At 35.9% G+C, this 22026-nt stretch overlaps 1 protein-coding gene across 2 annotated transcripts in view; it reads right to left on the bottom strand.

The window, feature by feature from the left end:
* Window positions 1-22026, bottom strand: part of MMP16 (matrix metallopeptidase 16) — a 294522-nt gene that overhangs the window by 43428 nt on the left and 229068 nt on the right. For both annotated transcript variants that reach the window (XM_045063143.1, XM_004766971.3), the window contains exon 7: window positions 850-988. In XM_045063143.1, the coding sequence (XP_044919078.1) occupies window positions 850-988 (139 nt within the window). The remainder of the gene's footprint in view (window positions 1-849; window positions 989-22026) is intronic.

The following is a 22026-nucleotide window of genomic DNA, read 5'->3' as shown; positions in this document are numbered from 1 at the left end:
AGAGAGAGCGAAAGCACAAGAAAGGGGACAGATAGAAGGAAAGGGAGAGGGAGACGAAGACTCCCTGCTGAGATCAGAGCCCAACCCGGGGCTCAATCCCAGGACTGTGAGAGCATGACCTTAGCTGAAGTCAGCCACTTAACAGACACCCAGATGCCCCGATAAGTTCATGTTACCATGCATGCCAGACAGTTAGTATTTGTGCAATTAAAACGTGTCATTTAGATAAATAACAACCAATAAATTTTACGGGTTGAAATTAATTGGGTGAATTTTTTTCCTACTCATGAATTTTCCTCACCTTTATGAGCAATTTCTTAGTTTACTGGAAACTAACAAACTTACTAAATCAAGTAAATTAAGGGATTATACCATATATGAAAATAAGAAGTAATATAGGTTTCACTTTATAAAAAATAGCAAGTAACTCCAAATACTTTTTTAAAAAACTCAAAAACCTTTAGTTAGTGACTAAATGACTTTTTTGAAATGAATAAATGACTTTTTATTAGCAATTCATTCATTTCATTTCTTTTGGTATTTTAAACCAAATCTAAAAAACTCTAAGAAATCACACAATGCCTTCTAAATTTGACTTATATATGAGAATGCCATATAAGAAAGCATAAATTAGAGAGTTAAACATTATCACTGATTTTACTTCATTTATATTTCCTTTTTTCCCTTTTCATTTATATTTCTAGTCTACATGTACAGTTCATTTCAGAAGCTCAATTAGCTACCTAACTTCACTGAACACGTTTTACTTATTCATCTCTATGTGTGCTACAGAGCCCTGGAGAAAACAACCAAAATATAACAGATGAAGACATGGGAAAAATTCCTTACCTTTAAAGAAGACAAAATTCCCATCACTGTTTTCATAAACTGCATCGATACTAGGAGGCAAGCCCCGCCAGAAGTAAGTAATTTGCATGGGGTATCCATCCATCACCCTGTTGTTCCTCACTCGCCAAAACCACTGGTCCTGCAAACCAAGCAAAAGCATCTCTCAACAAACATGCAGGCCTCCTTAGCATTTCCCTGTGCAATGGTGTAACCCTTCTAAAACTAAACTAGTGTCATTTTCACTGTCTCAAATCAAAAACATCAAAGAAACAGCTAATCAATTTGCTTACAGTGATGACAGTTGTTTTTGTAGCTAACTGTCCAATCTCTAATCCATACAAGGTGATTAAAAGATAATGTAAAAATATTTAACTTCAACATTTTACATTATCTCCAGGGCTTTTAGATGGAAAAAAGAGAAGTAGTACAGACAAGTCCTTGCCAGATTTGTGGATTAAGTCAGTATTCCTGAATAAGAGAGCAGCATATGGACATGTATACATTTACAGACACAAACTTAAAATGTTAGGGATGGAATAAAGAGGCCATCCCTCCTGCTGTGCCCACATTATACCCATCGTCCCCTGTAACTGTAAGTAGTGTCCTCTTTCACCCTCAAATATGTTTTGGTTTGGATGATAAATTATATGGTCACCCTAAATGAACAAAGTTATCTTGAAAAAAAATTATCAAAGTGATTCCAGTCTGCATCATCTGCCTCCCCAATATGCTCTCACAATATCTGGATCTTACTCAATCATAGCATCAGTTATTTTATGTAAGAAGTGTCCACTCTTATCTCCAGTGAAAATATATGACTTGTCTCATAGCAAGTGCTTATAAATGTTATTGAATTAATCATTAGCTTGCACACAATATGTTTCTCCATAAATTCTTAGTAATGGCATGACATTCAATTATTTTCCATGGAAAGTTTCAGAATGAAAACTATTCAAAGTGCTTTAATATTAGAAAAATTAGGTAAATTTTGAAGTATACCCTTTTACTTCATTTCAAAATTTTGTATTTACAAACAACATTTCACTTGGAAAACACTTATTTGTACTACTTAGATAAGTATGTTTCATGAAAATATTTCCAATTTCCCTTACTTAGATATTAACAAATGATTTATTATAGGGCCTTCCCAGTCTTTTGGCTTACAATAGTTTTAACTCACTAGATTTTCTAGGATTTGTGAGTTATTCATATAGTCATTCATACACACACACACACACACACACACAGTCAACTGGGGATTCTTGGATTTCAGGTGATATGATAAAAATGAACCTTTCTCCATCTAAACCAATCCAAATATAAAGATTAGGAATCTTTGGGTAGTTGCGCTTCATTCTAGTTACCTTGAGTTGTCTTCTCTATGAACTTTGTTATTTATAAAAAGAAGGAAGTAGCTTAATTAACACCTCTAAGTTTGTATCCTATTCTTGCTCTGTCCCTTAATAATGGTCATCCAGGTCAAGATACTAGTCATTGAGTTATTACAAACTAATAACTGACTTGTACTATGAATACTGCCTTATTTTATTTTTATGTAGGCTCCATGCCTGGTGTGGAGCCCAGTGCAGGGCTTGAACTCAGAACCCTGAAATCAAGACCTGAGCTAAAATCCAGAGTTGGATACTTAATGGACCAAGGCACCCAGGCACCTCTAATTACTGTTTTAAGGATTTCCTGAAGACCTGGCACACAGTTGGTTGTTATTATTGTTAAAATTATATTGAAACTCGTTATCTTACTTTCCTTCACAATTCTGTTTACAGTTCTGCTGCTCTTCTTTGTTCTCTCTTCAGATTTCAGCCATATTATGGCTCTAGCAATGCATCTCTCTCCTACCAATATCTTCTTACATTATTAACCTCTTCTTGATAATTTTTATGCTACCAGCTAACCTGAATTAATACGTATCTTGATTCACATATAGTAGATACATTAAACTGATTTTAAAATACAGAGTTATTCTGTGAAAAGATTGATCCAGGAAAATTATATGGGCATGAAGATCTAGGGCTTACTCCTATAGTATGTGAGCAGATGATATTCTGATTATTATTTTTTAAAATAGATTTATTTATTTATGTAGAGACAGAGAGAGAGAGAGAGAGACATGGCAGGGAGGGGCAGAGGAAGAGGGAGAGAGAAACCCAAGCAGACTCTACAGAGTGTGGAGCCCTAAGTGGGACTCCAGGCCAGGACCCTGAGATAATGATCTGAGCCAAAACCGAGAGTCAGAGGCTTAACAAATGTGCCACCCAGATACCCCTCCACAAAAAATATTCTTTCTTTTTTTTAAAGATTTTTATTTATTTATTTGACACAGAGAGACACAGCTAGAGAAGGAGCACAGCAGAGGGAGTGGGAGAGGGAGAAGCAGGCCCCCCATGGAGCAAGGAGCCCAATGCAGGGCTCGATCCCAGAGCCCTGGGATCATGACCTGAGCCGAAGGCAGATGCTTAGCAACTAAGGTACCCAGGCACCCTCACATAAAATATTCTTAAGTTATTGTAACGTATATCCAAAAATAATAAAAATGGCTAAATACCTACTGGACCGTGACAAAGAAATAACTGACCATGATTATTAATGGAACAATGAAACGGAAAGCTCTCTGAGCTGAAGGATTGGAAAAAAAAAAAAAAAAAATCAGGGGGGAAAAAAAAGCCTGAACCATATTCCAGTTTTTCTCAGAGAAGCACTTCACATTGTTCTGTCTACCCAGTATTGAGACAAGGCCAGTGGCTCTTTGGAACAGCCATATGCTGCTATGTAAAGATAGGAACACAACTTCAACTTGCCACTAATACAGGAAGAAACAGAAATTTTGCCTCAAGATCAGCCAATTTGCAAAAATTCAGAAAGTAATACGGAATAATAGGTGAAATCAGAACGATTTCTCATTGACAGCAGCCTTGGCAGAGAGTGATATAAACTGTCGATATTCAGGTTGTGCTTCTATTCAACTTATCCACACCTTCCCAGAGTGGTAGAAAGCAACGGTACAAATAAGTTAGCAAGCACTCTCTCACAGAGGATGTAAACATATCCTAGTCACTATAGAGTGCCATTTCAGAAATTGAGCTTGTGAACGATTCGTAGAGAGAGGATATTTAAAATGTTATTTAAGTCTCTACGCAAATTTTCCTTCTAAGTGAAACCTCCTCTGAGCGCACAATCTAAAATTGAATTCCCTTACTCCGCCCACCCACATGTGCTTTCACTCTCCCTCTCCCTTGCTTTATTTCCCTTCACCACGTCGATCGCTGTTTAACACAGTACATGTTTTGTTTATTGTTCATTCTCTCTCCACTAGAATGTAAGCTCCATGATGGCAAAGTTACGTTTGTTCATTTGTGGCTCCCCATTTCCAGAAAAATATCTTGCACATGGTAGGAGCTTACTAAATAGTTCTTAAGAGCAAACACATTTAAGGAGGAAAGGACAAAGTAAAGGTTAAGTTATCCTTTCAGAAGTCAAAAGCTATGCAGATGTCACAAGAGTACACAAGTTCCACTTGAACAGGCAGACATTTAGTATATATTCCATTATTTAGAAAGGTATGATATATCAAGATCTTTGAAACATGCAGGGGAAAAAAAAATTTGTTTCACCCTTCCAAACACTGTAGCTTTTGTTTTGGCCTTCGGTATAAAGGGAAAGAAAGAAGAATCTGGGCTCTAAATCTGTTGTTTCTATCTTGCCACTGGCCTTTTTTTGGCTACAGCCCTTATAAAAGGGAGTGGAAGGGGTGGAAGCATACCCTAAAAATAATCAAAACTAGCACATTTGCAAAATCAACTCATGAAAAAAACAGTGCTTAAAAATTACCAAAGAGGAATTCCTACTTGAAGACCAATATTTCTTTAGATACAAGTTTAGATACAAACTTTAGATACAAGTTTACGCAGATTTGTCTTTCCATGTAGCATGGGACCCAGGCAGAACACTTTGTTTGCAAAGATAAATACACAGAGTATGGCAGGGTGTACACCATGAGGCAATAAGGAGAAATTTAGTTTGCTTTTTTAAAATTCCCTTTAAAATTCTGTATTAATACAGGCATATTGTTTGCTGACAACTCTAGAGAAAAAGTATCCTCCTGCTGTCTGAATATGAAGATCGGTTATTGATCTTCTCTCGGGAAAGGGTGCTATTTTCAGACCTCTTTTTAGAAGCCAATTAGTAAACTTGATCTACTTTGGCTTCTCTTCTAACCTATAGATTCATTATTTAACCAAAAACTTGATGTAAATCTACGAATACCTCACATGTCTACATGAACATTTCCAGAAAGCATCAGTTGCTCTCTCAGCCCTCGCCTGCCAGGCCACTGTGGGCTTCCTCCAGTCTTCCCTACCTCTGAAATAGCATCTCAAAACTCTTGATTCCTTGCCATCATCACTGTCACCATCCTACTCCGAGCTGCCACTGTATTTCACGGAGATGACTGCAATGCCAACTCAGAGCTACCAATTTGCCTCCTACTGCATCTAAAATGGAATTCAGACTCCGTCCGTCTCCAGCCCCTGCGCCAATTGCAGGTCCCTTTTGTGCTCTTGACGCTCTACCTGCATTGGCATCCTTTCAGTTTCTGATAGAGTAAAGCTCTTTTCTTCCTTAAGACTTCTATACCATTTGCGCTACTTTGAATGTTCTTTCCCTTCCTCACACCATTCATCCAATTAACTGTGAATCACCTATGCATTCTGGCTGAAATTTCCTTTCCAAAGAAAGGCCTTACCTGACCCATGACTGAAATTAGGTGACACTGTTTATACTGTTCCATAATAGTCTGTAATTTCACTTTACAGCACTTACACCATCTGTTACCATACCACCATTTTTTTTAAAATAAAAGATTTTATTTATTTATTTGACGGACAGAGATCATAAGTAGGCAGAGAGGCAGGCAGAGAGGAGGAAGAAGGCTCCCTGCCGAGCAGAGAGCCCGATGTGGGGCTCAATCCCAGGACCCTGAGATCATGACCTGAGCTGAAGGCAGAGGCTTTAACCCACTGAGCCACCCAGGCGCCCCAACTATATTACCATTTTTTAAAAAAGATTTTATTTATTTATTTGGCAGACAGAGATCACAAGTAGGCAGAGAGGCAGGCAGAGAGAGAGGAAGAGAAGCAGACTCCCTGCCAAGCAAAGTGCTTGATGCGGGGCTCAATCCCAGGACTCTGAGATCATGACCTGAGCTGAAGGCAGAGGGTTTAACCCACTGAGCCACCTGGGCACCCCTATATTACCATTTTTAAAGTGACACAGTCTTCCCCCTGCTCCACTGTGCTATATGCCCACAGAAGTAGGGACAGTATATTTCGTTACCATTGAATTATCAGCTTTGGGAACTTTGTCTGGCATATTGTGGAGACCTACACATGCTTAATAAACACATTTTTCTATTTTTTCATCAAACCACCATAGGATGACATTGTTCAAACCAAGGTAACTGCTTAATATGAGTATCAGACTATTTACTAAAATGGCATTCTTATCAAGGAAACTCACTAGCTAAGGGGAAAAAATATAGAAAAATGTTTGTTTATAAATACAGATTTCTTTACAGGCAATCATGTACTGTTTCTGGGGATGTATGAGTGGCCAAGAGAGTGTCTGGGAAATATGTTCAAAATTAACGTAGATCCTGTGAAAAAAAAAATCAGGCATGTAGTAATAGCGAATGAAAGACAAAGTCACGGCAATAATAAGGGAAAAAGCTATTCGCACGAATGCTTAAAGGGAAGAGGAAAAAGTAGTGGCCTTCTGATTTGTATTTCCTTCTACTTCTTCTCAAAGCCAAAGGACACCTGTGACAGACCCAGCTGAGTGCTTGCCACCCTGGGGCCACCCTTGCTAGCCAGACTTATCAAGCGGCCTCACAGAACTGGAGTATGGGAGGCCACAGTGCGTATGTCATTATGTACATCTGAGCAAGAAGAAGGAAAGAGCAATGAGTTCTGAGCCTTGGACAGACACCTACATTTTACCATCCGAGGTCACTGTTTGAAGGGGCAGGCAGAACGAAGGAAAATTTGAGGATAAGATGACTGATGGCCATGCTGGTGTTACAGAGAGAAAAAGTCTATCTTGGTACAGCTGCTATTGAATAGCTAACACTTGCCCCATTCAACTGATGTATTGCCTTAGACTTCAAAGCACAGAGTAAAAGTTAATGATCAGAATTTCTTATAAAATTTAATATTTAAGCAATGTTTAATAATGGCATATGCTTGACAAAGCTCATACATACTTACTGAACCTATTTGGCATAAAAATTGATAAATACAAATTATTAGGTTAACTTATTCATTGTTAGCAGTATACAGTACTAAAAATCAGCCCATAAATTAGCTGTTTAAAAAAGAAAACATTCTATATTGAAGTAACTACAGATTCACATTACACCTATAAGAAATAACAGATTCCTTATATACTCTTTCTTAACCTTCCCCAATGATAACTCTTAACATAATTATAGTACAATATCAAAACTAGGAATCATACCATCACACTATTAAAATTTCACATGCACTAGTGTGTATATGTATGTAGTTATGCTAAATTTAACCTGGAAATTGTACCTTTACAACACAGAGATACGGTAGTTGCCACCTTAAATAAGTGCTCAACATTGTATCAGTCATGATGGCAACCTTGGTATTATATGTAATGCAAGAAAGAATAGCTAAGCATTAAAGGCCACAGAATAATTCATGAAGTAAAAACAGGTAGAAGCCAAACGTGTTTAAATTAGAATCTAATTGAGCCTTTACACCTAACTTATTTCTTATAGGAAGAAAGGAGTTAAGTTAATGACACTGAAAGGAAACAAACAAATACATTCCAGCATGTGGCATAGTTTATAAGATAAGTGACCTGGTCTCAACAAGAAAACAGTAACAACAACAAAAGCCATTGGGAAAAAGCTGGGAAGAATTGTCATTTAAAAAGATCTACGTAGATTTAACAACCAAATTCAGTGCACAGATAGTCCTGGATCTGGTATTTAGAGATGAAGTCTTCTGCTATCAACAACTTTCTTTCAAATGTTTCACCAAAAACTTGGGCATGCATGCTGTATTGCCTTCTGTCTCTCAGGCAAGCACTTAAAGTTGTTAAAGCATTCTTCCAACTTCTCTGTATTTTTGAAATTTTTTGTAAGTTTAAAATATATACTCAGTTTATAAAAAAACAGAAAATACATTGGCAATTCCCTTATGATAAAATATCATGATATTATATCTAAGTATTTGCAATGGTTGTATCATATTCAGGCTAGCCAATGTAAGATTATTAAGCCTCCCTTTGAGCCATTTATTTTCATTTTTATTTTTTAAGATTTATTTATTGATTTGAGAGATGGGGGGATGAGCAGAGAGAGAATCTTCAAGTAGACTCCCCATTGAGCACAGAGCTAGGCTCTGGCTGGATCCCACAATTTATGCAATTGTAACCTGAGCAGAAACCAAGAGTTGGAGCCTTAACTGACTAAGCCATGCAGGCACCCCCATTTTAGCCATTTAAATTTGTTACTGTAAATAATGCTACAACCAACATCTTTAGGCTTTAAAAAAGAAACAAAACTATGTCCGTGCCATTTAATTAAGTGTAATTCATGCTCCACTCAACAGTAACGTGTGAACTGAAAATAAAAAAATCACACCTTATAAAACTTTACAAATATATTATAAATGCACTAATTTGATTTCACACTATTGTATTCAAATTTACTGCCAGTACCAAGAATTATAAAGGGTACTGTAGTATTTAAAGAAAGAGAACAAGGCCATTTACATTTAATTAGCTATATTTCTTTTTCAACACTGGGAAGAAAAAGTAAATTTATAACTTGGAGGAAAAAAAAAATTCTAAGGAATGCTTAATAGATCTATCTGGCAAAGACAATGCCATTCTGGGAAGCTTTCATTATCTTATCACAAGAGCTGACACAAACTGGCTTTTGTTATATAAACCTTAGGAGAAAACCTGTTCAAAGCAACCACTAAAATATACTTGCTTACAAAGGCAGTCATGAATTTCTGCAATGATTTTGCAGGCACAGTTTTCAGAGATTAACCAGATGTAGGGCACCTGGGTGGCTGAGTTGGTTAAGCATCTGCCTTCGACTCAAGTCATGATCCCAGGGTCCTGGGATCGCATCCTGCATTGGGCTCCCTGCTTGTCAGGAAGCCTGCTTTTCCTTCTCCCTCTGCCTGCTTCTCTGACTACTTGGGCTCTCTGTCTGTCAAATAAATAAATAAAATCTTAAAGAAAAACAACAACAACAACAACAAAAAAGATTAACCATATGTAGTTCTGGGAGAAGTAATGCTGCTGTGCATCACAACAGGTCTGATGGGGAGCAGAATATGCCATCCCCAAAATGTGCCTCTTTGGCATGTGGATATTTTGAGCTGAAGGCAATCAAGACCCAGCAGTTTCAAGAAAAAATTTTGCTTCTCCCTGAACTACCTAAAAAAATTTAGATGGTGGCCTGGTGCAGAAAGGGTACTGTAGTATTTAAAGAAAGAGAACAAGGCCATTTACATTTAATTAGCTATGTTTCTTTTTCAACACTGGGAAGAAACAGAGATAACTTTTTATCGGAACAACCAGTATGTATGGCACGGCATATACCTAATTACCAAATACCTAATTACCCTAATTACCCTCTTTCCCTTTGAAGCCCCAGGCTCCTTTCCCATTTCTTAGCACGAGATGGCATATAAACCTCAATTGTCTGGTTTATGTTTGGGTCTTCTATTTTTATTGGGCTCCACAGATACAGAATTAAATTTACTTTTCTTCTGTTAATCTGTTTTATGTCAATTTAATTATTAGATCAGCCAAAGAACCTACAAGGAAAAAAAGGAAAATTCTTCCATCTCTATGGGTCAAATCACTTTGCATAGTGTCTGCATTTTTGAAAAATGTTCAAAACACAGATTAATGATAATAGGGGAAGGAAGTAACAGTAACAGGTGACTCTTTCTATATCATTTCAGAATGCACAATTCTGGAATATTCCTTAATGTCTGACTATTTTCAAGGAAGAATGAAATGTAAATTATTCTAATAAATAAAATATATTTGTGTTTCAAAGGAAGGGAGATATGGCCTTTACAGAATATTTTGTTTACTACTTATGCTAAATATACACAGTAACTTTTATAGTCTCCAAATGTTAAAAAAAAAAAATCCTTTGTTTTTGATTTAGATTGAAAAATCTGGACACCAAAAGGTTGAGTGATGTGTCAGATGTGGATCACTTTCTTGTTAATTAACATTTATTTAGTCCTGACATAGAGAATACTAATTTTTGAAACTTAAGAATTCATAATTATTCATGTATAACACATAATAACAAATATTTATGGTTTTTAATTCATTTATATATGTGAATAATGAATGGTGAATAAGTGTTGCTTAGGTCCTAGAACAGAAAGATCCGAGGAGAAAGAGAAAAATCAATGTGTGTATGTTGACCCTGTTTTCTTTTTACATCCTTACCTTTGTTCTTGTTTCTTCTTGTATCCACTCTTGTTCAGAAATCACTTTGTGATGGTTATGATGCTGGAAAGAACAGTGGACTAAAAAATGCTTCATCAGCGCACTGCACTTAAGGTAAGGAGCCTCAAATTCCAGATGTAATTGCACCATACAGTACTATGACATTTTGCTTTCCCCCCCTTCTTTGGGATCTGAAGATCGTGAATACTGGCAGAGAGATTAAATTTCAATTCACATATCATATAATTAAGTGTTGAAAAATATAAAAGGTTTCATTCCTCCCGCTACACTAGCAGTTCTGGTTTCCAAAAATATGAACTCTTTAAGAGTGTACATTCAATCGAGAGGGGAGCAGAGGCAAACAACTAATTTCAAAAGACTCTGTGAAATGCTGTTATCGCTGCCTCTCTAAAATGGGAACTACCATTTAGTGAATATAATGAGCCGGAAAACAGCTGTGTCATTAGCACACCTATCAAGAATTACCATCACTTTATTTTTGACCTGAAGAAAGATGCCTCATTTACAATAAAAACTATGTTCCTGCTGAATAAAGTATATGGCAATTTTTACTCAAGGTACATAGGGCAGTGTATTCAATTTAGTTTTTAACCACCCAATCTAGACTTTCCTCAGTCGTTTTGCGATCAACTCATCAGGTTTTATTTTCTTCATAATACCTATTGTACTATGAAATCATCTTGTTTATTTGCTCAGCTGTCTGTCATCAGAGTATGCACCTTATCTATCTTATTCAAACCCTGTACTCCTCAGCCCTGCCGCAATGGCCTGCACTAGGTATTGAGTAAGAGTTCAAAGAGAAAATCAGACAGTGAAAAGGAAAAGACAGGACCAATCTTTTCCTTGGCCCGGATGGAGGGGGACTGGTTTGGTCAATATTTAACTTAAGCTGTCGCACAGAAAGGCTTTCTCAGACCCTCTTTATTGCCCCTGTAAACACCAAACACCTACCAGCATACTTAGACCACTGTATGGAAATGGTCCATTTGCCAGTTTGTTTCTCCATGTTACCCTCTTTCCCACGAGTACTATTATCATTCTTTCCTTCCCACCCCCCACCAACCCCACCTTTTTTTTAAAGACTCAATTCAGGTTTCACTACCTCTAGGGATATTTACTTAAAACGAAGGCTGTATTCTCCAAGGACTCTTATTGCCCTTTAGGTGATCTTTCCATTTATTCCCATTGCATCTTGTAGAGTGGTTGGAGGTGGTCACAATGCTAGCACATGATCATGCCATAAAGGGCAGAAAAGAGATGCTTCATAGGAAAAGTCAAAGGTTGAGTTAGTGCTCTGGATGCTGCTGCTGCTGCTGCTGATGATAATTATTATTGTTATTATTATTATTTTGGCTTCTTCTTCAATCACAAAAGGAGACTCACTGAACTCAAAGAAGGGGATAGTACAGGCAATCAGAAATAAGAATAACACGCTGAACAGAAGAGTCATCAATGGATTCCACTTAAAAGCTGAGCAAGTGCAGAGGCTTGGGCTGTGATTGGGGAGGGTGCGGGAGGAAGGCAGAGGCAGCCCAGGAGGGAAATGTGCCAGGGGGAAACTTTTTTTTTCATTTCCAAGGGACACAAAGTGAGTTGTCAACAAATTACATGTTAAAGGCCTACCGTTGAATTAGAGGTTTGCTCCTAAGAGATGAGTAGATTGGGCAGAGAATTCCCATGAAATTACAGAGCAAAAAACCCTGAAAGATTCCTAAGTGACTTTGTTTCAGGGTTCAGGAGCAGTTGTTGCCATAACAGGAGAAACTAATCCTCATTACCATTGCCTAATTGCTTTATGCTAATATGGTCTTGAAAACATTCCTTCTGTTGCCAATGTTTTGCTGTGGTGTATTTACTAAAAAACGAGTTCAAAAGGTTACTGCCCTTCCTTAAACCCAAAGAAAATTGTCAACAAACTCCATGTAATAAAATAGTGACTGAGTTCTCTGGCAGATCTGAAGAAGTCAGGTTATCACCATTAACAAATGGAAAGCAGTTGTGCTATTGTTTCATTTCTAGCAAGTAAAACAAACATGAATAAGCACTATTAGTTTTTGGGAGGGAGGAAAAATTTCTCCAAAATAAAAATAAATAAATAAACTTTCCTAATCATTCAGTTAAATAATAGAGCCCCGGACAACTATTGATGGCCAAATAGCTTTTGAGAACTATTCTAAGCAATAAGGAACCTAATGACAGAATATTAAACACAGTGTATACTGGATTTGATGTTTTGACAAAGTATATTAGTTCAACATGGTAATATTTTTGCATAAAAGAGATAGAATGTCTCTTTTCACTTGGCTGGAAGATTCATAATTTGAGAGGAATTTCAGAAGCTTCTGCAGGTAAAGAAGGATGTGTTGCCTATGCTTTCATAGGTAAGTTTTGGGGTAGTGTAGAAAAGGAAGTTGATGCACCAAAGGAGAGTACAAAATAATCTATGCCCCATCAGGCAGAGGGTGATGATGGGCAGGAGGGGACATATCTTTTGGGGAGAAGAGGAAAGGAGGTTTGAAAACCTGAAGTTTAAGTGGCAGGTGATGGAGATGGATACTCTCAGAGGGGCGGAGTGGAAACTAAGGAAAGAGAGGCAATTCTAGAATCAACTGCACAGAATACACTACGAAATGATGAAAAGATAGCAGCTTGATGGTGCATCCAATGTCAGGTCAATAAAATAGAATATATAAGAAAACGGATATAGAAATGAAGGACTAAAATTAGGAGGAAAGTAAGTAAAAAGAAATGAGAACTACTGATGAGGGAACAGAAGGCAAGCAGAAGCTGACACCCTGCAACTTTCTCCTTCCCCCCACTCCAGGGTGACACAGGTGTGACATCCTTCCCTGCATCTCCCAACTATCCTAATGTTAATATGTTGCTAGAGGGGAAAAACAACCTTAACCTAACAATGGCAAGGTCTCCGGTATCATGTAGGTCCTCTTTAGCATATGAAAATCCTTTTGAAACTTCCCTTGTCCTTACCTCGCCCAGCCCCACAGTATAGAATCAGCCACTTGTCACAACCCCAGTACCGTCGTTCTGCCCACAGGTCTTGTGCCCAGGCTTTAAGAAACCACCATTTTGCACCAGAGATGTCTCAAGAATTCTTTCCTGGTCACCGGCTCCAGACCTCACCCCAACGAACCTCACTTATATCCTAAAACTTCATTATTATGGGGCCGCCTGGGTGGATCAGAGGGTTAAGCATCTGCCTTCTGCTCAGGTCCTGATCTCAGGGTCCAGGGATGGAGCCCTGCATTGCCCGGGGCTCTCTGCTCAGCAGGGAATCTCCTTCTTCTTCTCCCTCTCCCTCCGTGCTCTCTTTCTCTCTCTCAAATAAGTCTCTTAATTTTTTTTTTTTTTTTAAAGAAATGAGAATTAGAAGTGTCTGACAGAGATTGTGCTCTACCTGGGAGGGTCAGAAAAGAAAGCCTTAGGGATTTTTGGAGGGCAGCACATTGGTAGTGCCTGGAGAAAAGAAGGAATTTGAGTTAGGTAAAGTAAACACTAAAAAATGACACACATTCCTGAGAGAGGATATCAAGTGAACAAATCAATATTGCAGAAAATAATAAGCAAATTAGGTGTTAAAGTAATAAAAAACAAGTGTTAAAAAAGACGAGTTTATGTAAAATATTTAAGTCTTGGAAAAATTCCTCCCTGCTCAATATAGCATGTATTTCAAATGATCATTTTTGATATGCCCATTTCAAATTTGTCTATTGGGGGAGATAGATGAAAGTTTCAATATAATTGAAACTATGTAACCCTGCTTGCATCTCTTCAAGAGGATTCAAATTCATGGAAGTGAAGAGAGGAAACCCAATTATTTACTTGAGCAATTTAATTTTTTTTCTGTCTTCTACTTATATATAAAGACCAAAATGAATTCATATTTATCTTTTTTGGAGCTTTTCAACTTTTCTTGATTTTTATTGTATGGTTAAAATAGAATTTTGCAATTGTAATTCATTTTACAAACACAATGAATATAGATGAATCTCACTTTATGTCACATATCTATTCCTGAAAATTTGGTTATTGGTTATTATATGAAGAAAGTACTATTTTAATTGAACTAAAAGGGTTAATATTTAAATGAATGTTAAAAAAATGAATCATTTTACTCTAAGTTCTAAATATTCTATATAAAATGAAATAAAAACAATATAAAAACATTGTCATGATATGATGTTTCTGAATGTTAGATATTTGTGGCTCAGATTTTTTTGTTATCTGGCAACATTTAAAATATTATTTTCTGAAAAGAAAATAATGAGTTATCTCCTGCATAAAGTGAGTGAGTTGGTGACATATGGTCCAGCTCACCTATCTTTTAGTGCTCAAACTCATTAACAAAAATTATCAGTCATTTGGCAATTAAAAACATTATCTGCGTATTACCGATAATACTAAAAAATGTGTCCTACAATATATTTTTATAGAACTTTACAAAATATGCATTGCTGCTTTCAATTCTAAGCCAAAGTTGAAGATGAGGAAAAAAAAGATGGCCTTGGGTAATATGGTAATTATTACTAGTTTTCGTGGTTCAAATAGGTCTCATATGATACAGTTTATACAAAATTAATGTGACTATCAATAGTCATTCTCAAACATGTATATATATTGAGTTCAATCTGCCAAACTAGAATAACAATCTATATTGTCTCTGGAAAATCTTGGAAATCTTTCTTCCTCTTTTTTATTAACCTTCTTAAATGCATTTCCACCTGTAATAACTTCATTCATTATCACTTTGATAGCTGATTTCTGCAGGGTTTTTTTTTTTTTAAGATTAGTAACGAGCAATCATAAGTAAATAAAATAGTCATTGCTATGATAAAAAATGAGATATTTTCTACTGTTAATGACCAATAAATAATACAGATTATCTATTGCTTTGCAATATTTTTATGCTATCATTCATTCATTCTTTCTCTCTCTCTCTCTCTCTTTTTTTTTTTTTTTTTTGGTACACCAGTAATACCTACTTTTTTCCCCAGAAGATCCTTTCAGATTTTTCCTCTTCAATCAGATTCTGTCACTGCTTTTTCTTACTAGTCAGAAATGGTGGAAATTAAGACTGTGAATGCAAAACACATCAAGGGAACAGAGACTAATGCTTTTCAATTTAATAGCTTTTTGTATATTGTTCTGGTTTAGTTCTTCCCTATGTAGAGTATTGCACCATTACCTCCAAAGTCAAGGAGAGAAAACTAGACTTCAGCCTTTGCCACAGGAAAAACAAATGAGAAGGTGCGCTGGCAGCAACATGACTAATTTATTATAAATATATTGTGTTTAAGATATGCTTTTAACCCATAAAGTGTAAATTAAGATATAAATGTTTCATTTTTTTTAAAGAGTTTTTTATTTATTTGACAGAGAGAGATCACAGTAGGAGAGAGGAAGGGAAGAGATCACAGAGAGAGAGGAAGGGAAGCAGGCCCCCTGCTGAGCAGAGAGCCCGATGTGGGACTGGATCCCAGGAACCTGAGATCATGACCTGAGCCAAAGGCAGCGGCTTAACCCACTGAGCCACCCAGGCGCCCCTATGTTTCATTTTCTTTCTAAAGATTTTATTTATTTGACACAGAGAGATACAGCGAGAGAGGGAACACAAGTAGTGAGAGTGGGAGAGGGAGAAGCAGCCCCCCCCCCAGGCAGACGCTCAAGGGGCTCAGCCAACCAGGCGCCCCTAAATGTTTCATTTTTACCTCTTCTAATACTCCAAAGGTGTGGCTTAAGAATTTTAAAGAATTAATTAACTTGTATGGTCCAAAACACTGATCATTTATTTAAAATTAATTTTCTAGACCTATTTTGTCAATATGGTAGCCATTAGCCACATGGTACTATTTACATTCAAATTAATTTAAATATAATTAAAAAAAAATCAGTTCCTCAAGTGCACTAGTTACATTTGAAGTACCTAATAGCCACATGTAACTAGTAGCTACCATTCTGGACATCATACATACATAAAACATTTTCATCACTGCGGCAAGTTTTATTAAACAGTGCTGCTTTAGTTCCTGATGAATGTTATAATTTTTTCCCACATCCTGATTTGTTTTAAAGCTCCTGTATTGCTAATAAAATAAATTCCTAAATGCAGTAGTGGTCCAAGACTATGTGAAAATGTTGACTGAGATAATCCTAAGGCACTAGTGTTTCTAGAGCCAGTCTGTAGCAGAAACACTATCACTATTGATCAGGAACTTGGAATGTTTCTACAGCTCTGCTGGGCCAGTCCCTTGAAATGTTAATTGTGGTATCATAGGTGGAGGCACCATAAACTTTCAGAAACAAAAACGTAACGTTATTTAGCTGTGAGTCAAACAGGAATGTTATTTCCTCATATCTTTACATGGCTGGTTAATTTTGCTGTTTAAGCCTGCACTAAAATGTCGCCCCTTTAGAGAATCCTGCTTGACCATTTAAATTACATTAGCCCCATCCCCCTGTTTCAGTCCTAACTACTATAATATTGCTCTGTTGCATTTTCACCATTGCATTTATTGATTCCTTCCATACTTGTGTATATTTATTTGATTTTGACTGTCCCTCCTCCACTCAAATAAAGCTTGTTACAGGAGAAGGATTTTGTGATGTTCACTGCAATATCCCAGATCCTAGAAGGCTGCCAGGCAAAGGTAGGAGCCTTATAAATATTTATCACACAGATCAATGAATGCATTGGACAAGAGATGGAGATTAAAGTTATTCATGGTGAAAATGTGATTTTGTAAAATATAAAGGTATTTTTTCCAAATAAAAAATACATTTACTCTTTTCTCCCATTTGATCTTTATTATTAATCTCCAAACTTTATATTTGAAATGTGGTAACTTCAGAGTTATATTTATACAAATAATTTACCTTTATGAAAGTTAAATAAGAAGTTGGCTTATAATCGATGAGACTGGCCATCTGGCACAATAACACACTCAAGAGATGGAGGGTATCTCTTGGGAAACTGGAGAGGCAAATCTATTGAAAAATGATAAGGGTATGTAAGTCTCAGATCCTCACTATTTTAAAGAAATCCTCTGTTAAGTGGAAATTTTGTTTTCTTTAATTTTTTTTCTTGCAAGATTTTATTTAAATTCAAGTTAGTTAACATTGTAAGTGGAAGTTTTCAAAATGGGTGATTTTTGACTGTACGTTGTCTAGAAAAAAGGGTACAAGTAGACATATTTTGGTGAGGGGATTCAATACTAGGGAGTATATATCTGGAAAACTTAACTGATATAACCATGTACAATTTCAGCTATGTGCTAGCAGTTAACTCTGGGAGTATCAAGCTATCAAAAAATGACTCCAAGGACACCATTAGGATTGTTCAACTGCTTCAGAAACAGCCTTCTGATTATTCTATGGCTTATAGTGAAAATTTTTCTTAAGCATTTTTTTGTGATAATTATAATTATTACTATAAATTGATAAGTTGTCATTTTAGCTCATGCATCAGCCAGTCTTTTGTGACTTTAATTTGTTAACTGAATTCTTTAGAGCCTGAACTACTGAAGCAGACTACCCATAAAGCCAAGGACTATACCTTGAAACACAGTGACTTTCTCCACTGAATAACAGTTGGTCTCCATCCCAGACATTTTTAGCATCTCAAAGTACAATGCAATTCTGATTTACACTCCCTTAATTTTCTTTTATATCCAGATTTTGGTGGTTCTCTGCATATTTTACAAATGCAATTTAATGTACAAGATTTTTAAAATTCAAAAAATAACACAAATAATTGTTGATATTTTTAAATAACCCCCAAATGGCATTTTTCAAGAAGAGACATCATTTTACATCTTATGTGGATAGGCAGATTACAAATGCTGAAGCTTTATGCCTTGTTTCAGGAATGTCTGGGTTACTGCTGAACATAAAATGCAACCCTTAATAGTGTTTTTTTTCCCTTTTATTTTCATGTATATATTAGCAATTTCAGTGATACTATATATGTTTCATGTCTGAAATGCGTAATTAAAGACCTTTAAGAAAACAATCTGTATATGCTGTATCAGTCTCTGCCCAAAACTCACACTGAATTCTCACTTTAATATGAAGTACCATAACATTTATTTAGCATAAGGCGGGTCTATCTTGGGCCTAGACCAGAATGGAATATGTTACTGGAAATAACAGAAAGAACTCTTTATTTCATGTACAACATAACCACATACTGTGGGTTTTTGGGGCAGCATGATGGTATATTTTAATGTAGGATAATTATATTCATTTATTTTCCCCAAACATGCTTTAACTCTAAAATAACTATTCTACATTACTTTCCCTTATATAACTCAACAAAATCCTTGCAAATAACAAATACGTGAAAGATAACCATAGGATTTTATTTACAAATATTATTACTACCAAAATAATTTATTAAGATTATTTTTGTGCTATTATTAATTTGTAGACTAATTTCTTTTTTTTTTTTTTAAATTTTATTTATTTGACAGAGAGAGAGATCACAAGTAGGCAGAGAGGCAGGCAGAGAGAAGGGGGGAAGCAGGCTCCCTGCTGAGCAGAGAGCCCGATGTGGGGCTTGATCCCAGGACTTCTGGGACCATGACCTGAGCCAAAGGCAGAGGCTTAACCCACTGAGCCACCCAGGCACCCCTGTAGACTAATTTCTAAAAAAATTATAATTATCTGAAATTCTTGATAGCAATTAGAACAGTAAAAAAGAGTATTAGATAATGTTATTGTTAACTAATTTTTAAGTTTACATTGTTTTCAATGCCAAGTAAGAGGGGTTACTGCTTTATTTTCAAAAGTTTTTATTGATCAAAATGTAAAACATGAGATAACCAAAAAAAAAAGGTACTTTTTTCCCTCTTGCTATGTTCTGATTATTCTTTAGTTTAAGGACCCAGTGTTCAAAATATCTCTTTACTTCTATAATTTATAAAATATGTATGTCACTGCAATACACAGCTCTCAAGGAAATAAAAGAGGTAGATATTGACCAACAACACATCCTAAATGAAGTTATGTCTTTCTTTCCCTCATCCAACACTTCAAAAACACAATTTTAAACTGAAAGGTCAGCAATAGGAAAGTTTGTCCATTTTCTTTCCAGGTCTCATGGAAAACTGTTAGTCCCTTGTACTGGAGTGGCAGTTAATAGGTTTTACTTGGTGTGCTCTGCAAAGCCTCTCTGTGTGCCAACATGAAAAAGCCTTTAAAGGAATGTCAGCAGCTTCAGAAACTGCTTGTCAAAAGGTTTTCAGTTTTCTTTCTTTGGCCTTCGTAACCACTTTCAAAGACTTATTTCATTCCTGTAGTTTCCATATTATTAATGCATATAGCTTGCAACGGTAATTCACGGTGGGCCACATGGTTACAAAATTATAGAGAGAGTTGATTAGGTACAAAAATAAAAGGCAGAGCTTCACAGATTTTACAGTACATTAATATTTTACTACTGGCGATGGTTAGTGGTATAGCGGAAAAGAAGGCAACAATTTGCTGAAAGGTATTTTAAAACTATTAATTTTGCCTTGAAAATTGCCTTAAAATTTTTGCAAGTTTATTGTAATTATTATAATTACAGACAGACTGAAATGTCCAAAGGTTTTTTTTTTTTTTTTCTTTTGCCACTGAAGACAAAGCCAAATAGCATAGTAAGGAGTACAGACAAGTTCTGGTTTTGATTCTGGATTCTGGCTTTGGTCTTCTGTATATCAGGGTAATTCACTTATCTCTGTGACCTAGGATCTTAGAGATATATAACATTAACACCGTACAGAATAGAAGTTTTGAGTTTCTCTCAGTTTAGACATAAAACTATAGGGAAAATGGGGATTGTCAACAAGCTTTCAGCTCTGCTAAAACTTAATGAAAATTGATAGGAGTGACCATTCTATTTACAAATATTTAAAAGATGAGCAACAACAGAAAACCCTCTTGATGAATTAGTGAGTATTGTTTGTATGATGATTTTCTGCTTTCACGAAATATAACTCAAAACTGAGTATAGACCTTAAATATGAATCTAGGCCTAATTATCAAATGATTCTACGAAAATGTAAGGGTGTCTCTGAAAGTGTCTTCTTGAATAACATGGTCAAGTTATTAGCTGACCATTAAAAGACTTTTCAAGTAACTGATTATCTAGAATTCATTCATTTAATAATGACTTGTTTTTCACCTCCAAAGGCTAGGTGCTTTGCTAGACATTGGGACTAGAGCAATAAATAAGAGAGAGGTATAAAACAGCCAATTATAACTTGTTAAACTTCTTACTGCACACAGCTTCTTACTATTTGTATCTTATAAGGTTTCCAAACAGATAATGTTATTCCTAAAATATCATTAAAGGAAAAAAATAGTCAAAATGACATTTATTTAGGTTATTTTACAGTACTCATTGCTTATGTCTATAATCTCTTATTCACAAATGTAAAATTCAGACAGCTTGAAAAAAGAAAGGTATTTCTTGAGTTGGGAACAATTTAATTGGCAGAGAGCCTGATGTAAACTGACATGAGACTTGTTAGAGACTCTTAACTCTGGTTTATTGGGACAACTTGGAAGTTTCGGTGAAGAACTAGAGAATCCGATTATGGGTTGTTTCCCTGGATCCCATAGGGATATTAAGGAAGAAATGTTTAATACACTGTATCACTAATTAAAAAAACTGTAAAAATGTCCTGTTTGGCTACAACGTATTAAAATGAATCAGTACTTCAAGTGTCTTTATTTCAAATTCAAATGCTAATGACATTTTGATCAAAATTGAGAATTTTATTTCCTGCTTTCTTGTTTCCTTAGAGGATCACTGCATTTGCTTTTGGCCTTTTGGTGTTTTTAAAAATAAACAAGATAAATAGAATTAGTTCAAAAAACAAGGAAATTAAGTTCCTGGGTCTTTCATCTGAGGCCTTAGGTATAGAATTTACTGCTAGACTAAGTGTTATGTCCAGAGATAGCCCCTGTTAAGGAGATTGATTAGAAGCCTTCCCAGCAGGCAATGAGAAGGCTGAGAGACTTCATTAAATATTCAACTCTCACCTGAAAGTCACAACCTCCTATTCCAAGTACCATCTAAACGTGGAGCTGTGTGAGTGTATATGTATCAATTTTTTTTTTTAATTCCCAGATTCACTCGTCATTAGAAACACGAGAAAATATCCTAGTAATTATAAGTTCTAACACTGAAAACACTGAATGTGATCATCTTTATCAGGTTCAGTAGAGCAATCTTAACCTCAGTCTTTGAAATTTGAGCATATGGCCTCAGCAGTGACAGTTTCAGTGTGAGGGACATTATTGAGGCTAACTCTGCCTTCCTAATATTGGTTCCTATTCTACCTCCACACATACCCAGAATATGCCCCCTTCATACTGCAGTGTTTTAAATATTTGAGGTCACCTGCCATAGGCCTTTTAGGAATCTCTATTGGAAAATCAGTTATTTTAACTTTTCCTATGAACTAACTGTTGTTTTCCCCTGTGAATTAACTTTTAATATGAGTTTTGATATACCAAATTGGGGAAAATGTTTAATGATTTTAGTTTAAAATTTTTACTATTTGAAAGAAAAAAAAAACAACTTATGCTTAAGTTAAATCAGAATATGATCTGTATGTA

Source organism: Mustela putorius, unplaced genomic scaffold (genome assembly GCF_011764305.1).
Source record: "Mustela putorius furo isolate JIRA1106 unplaced genomic scaffold, ASM1176430v1.1 tig00003846_pilon_pilon_pilon, whole genome shotgun sequence".
NCBI lineage: Eukaryota > Metazoa > Chordata > Mammalia > Carnivora > Mustelidae > Mustela > Mustela putorius.
This window is presented reverse-complemented; position numbering and strand designations above follow the sequence as displayed.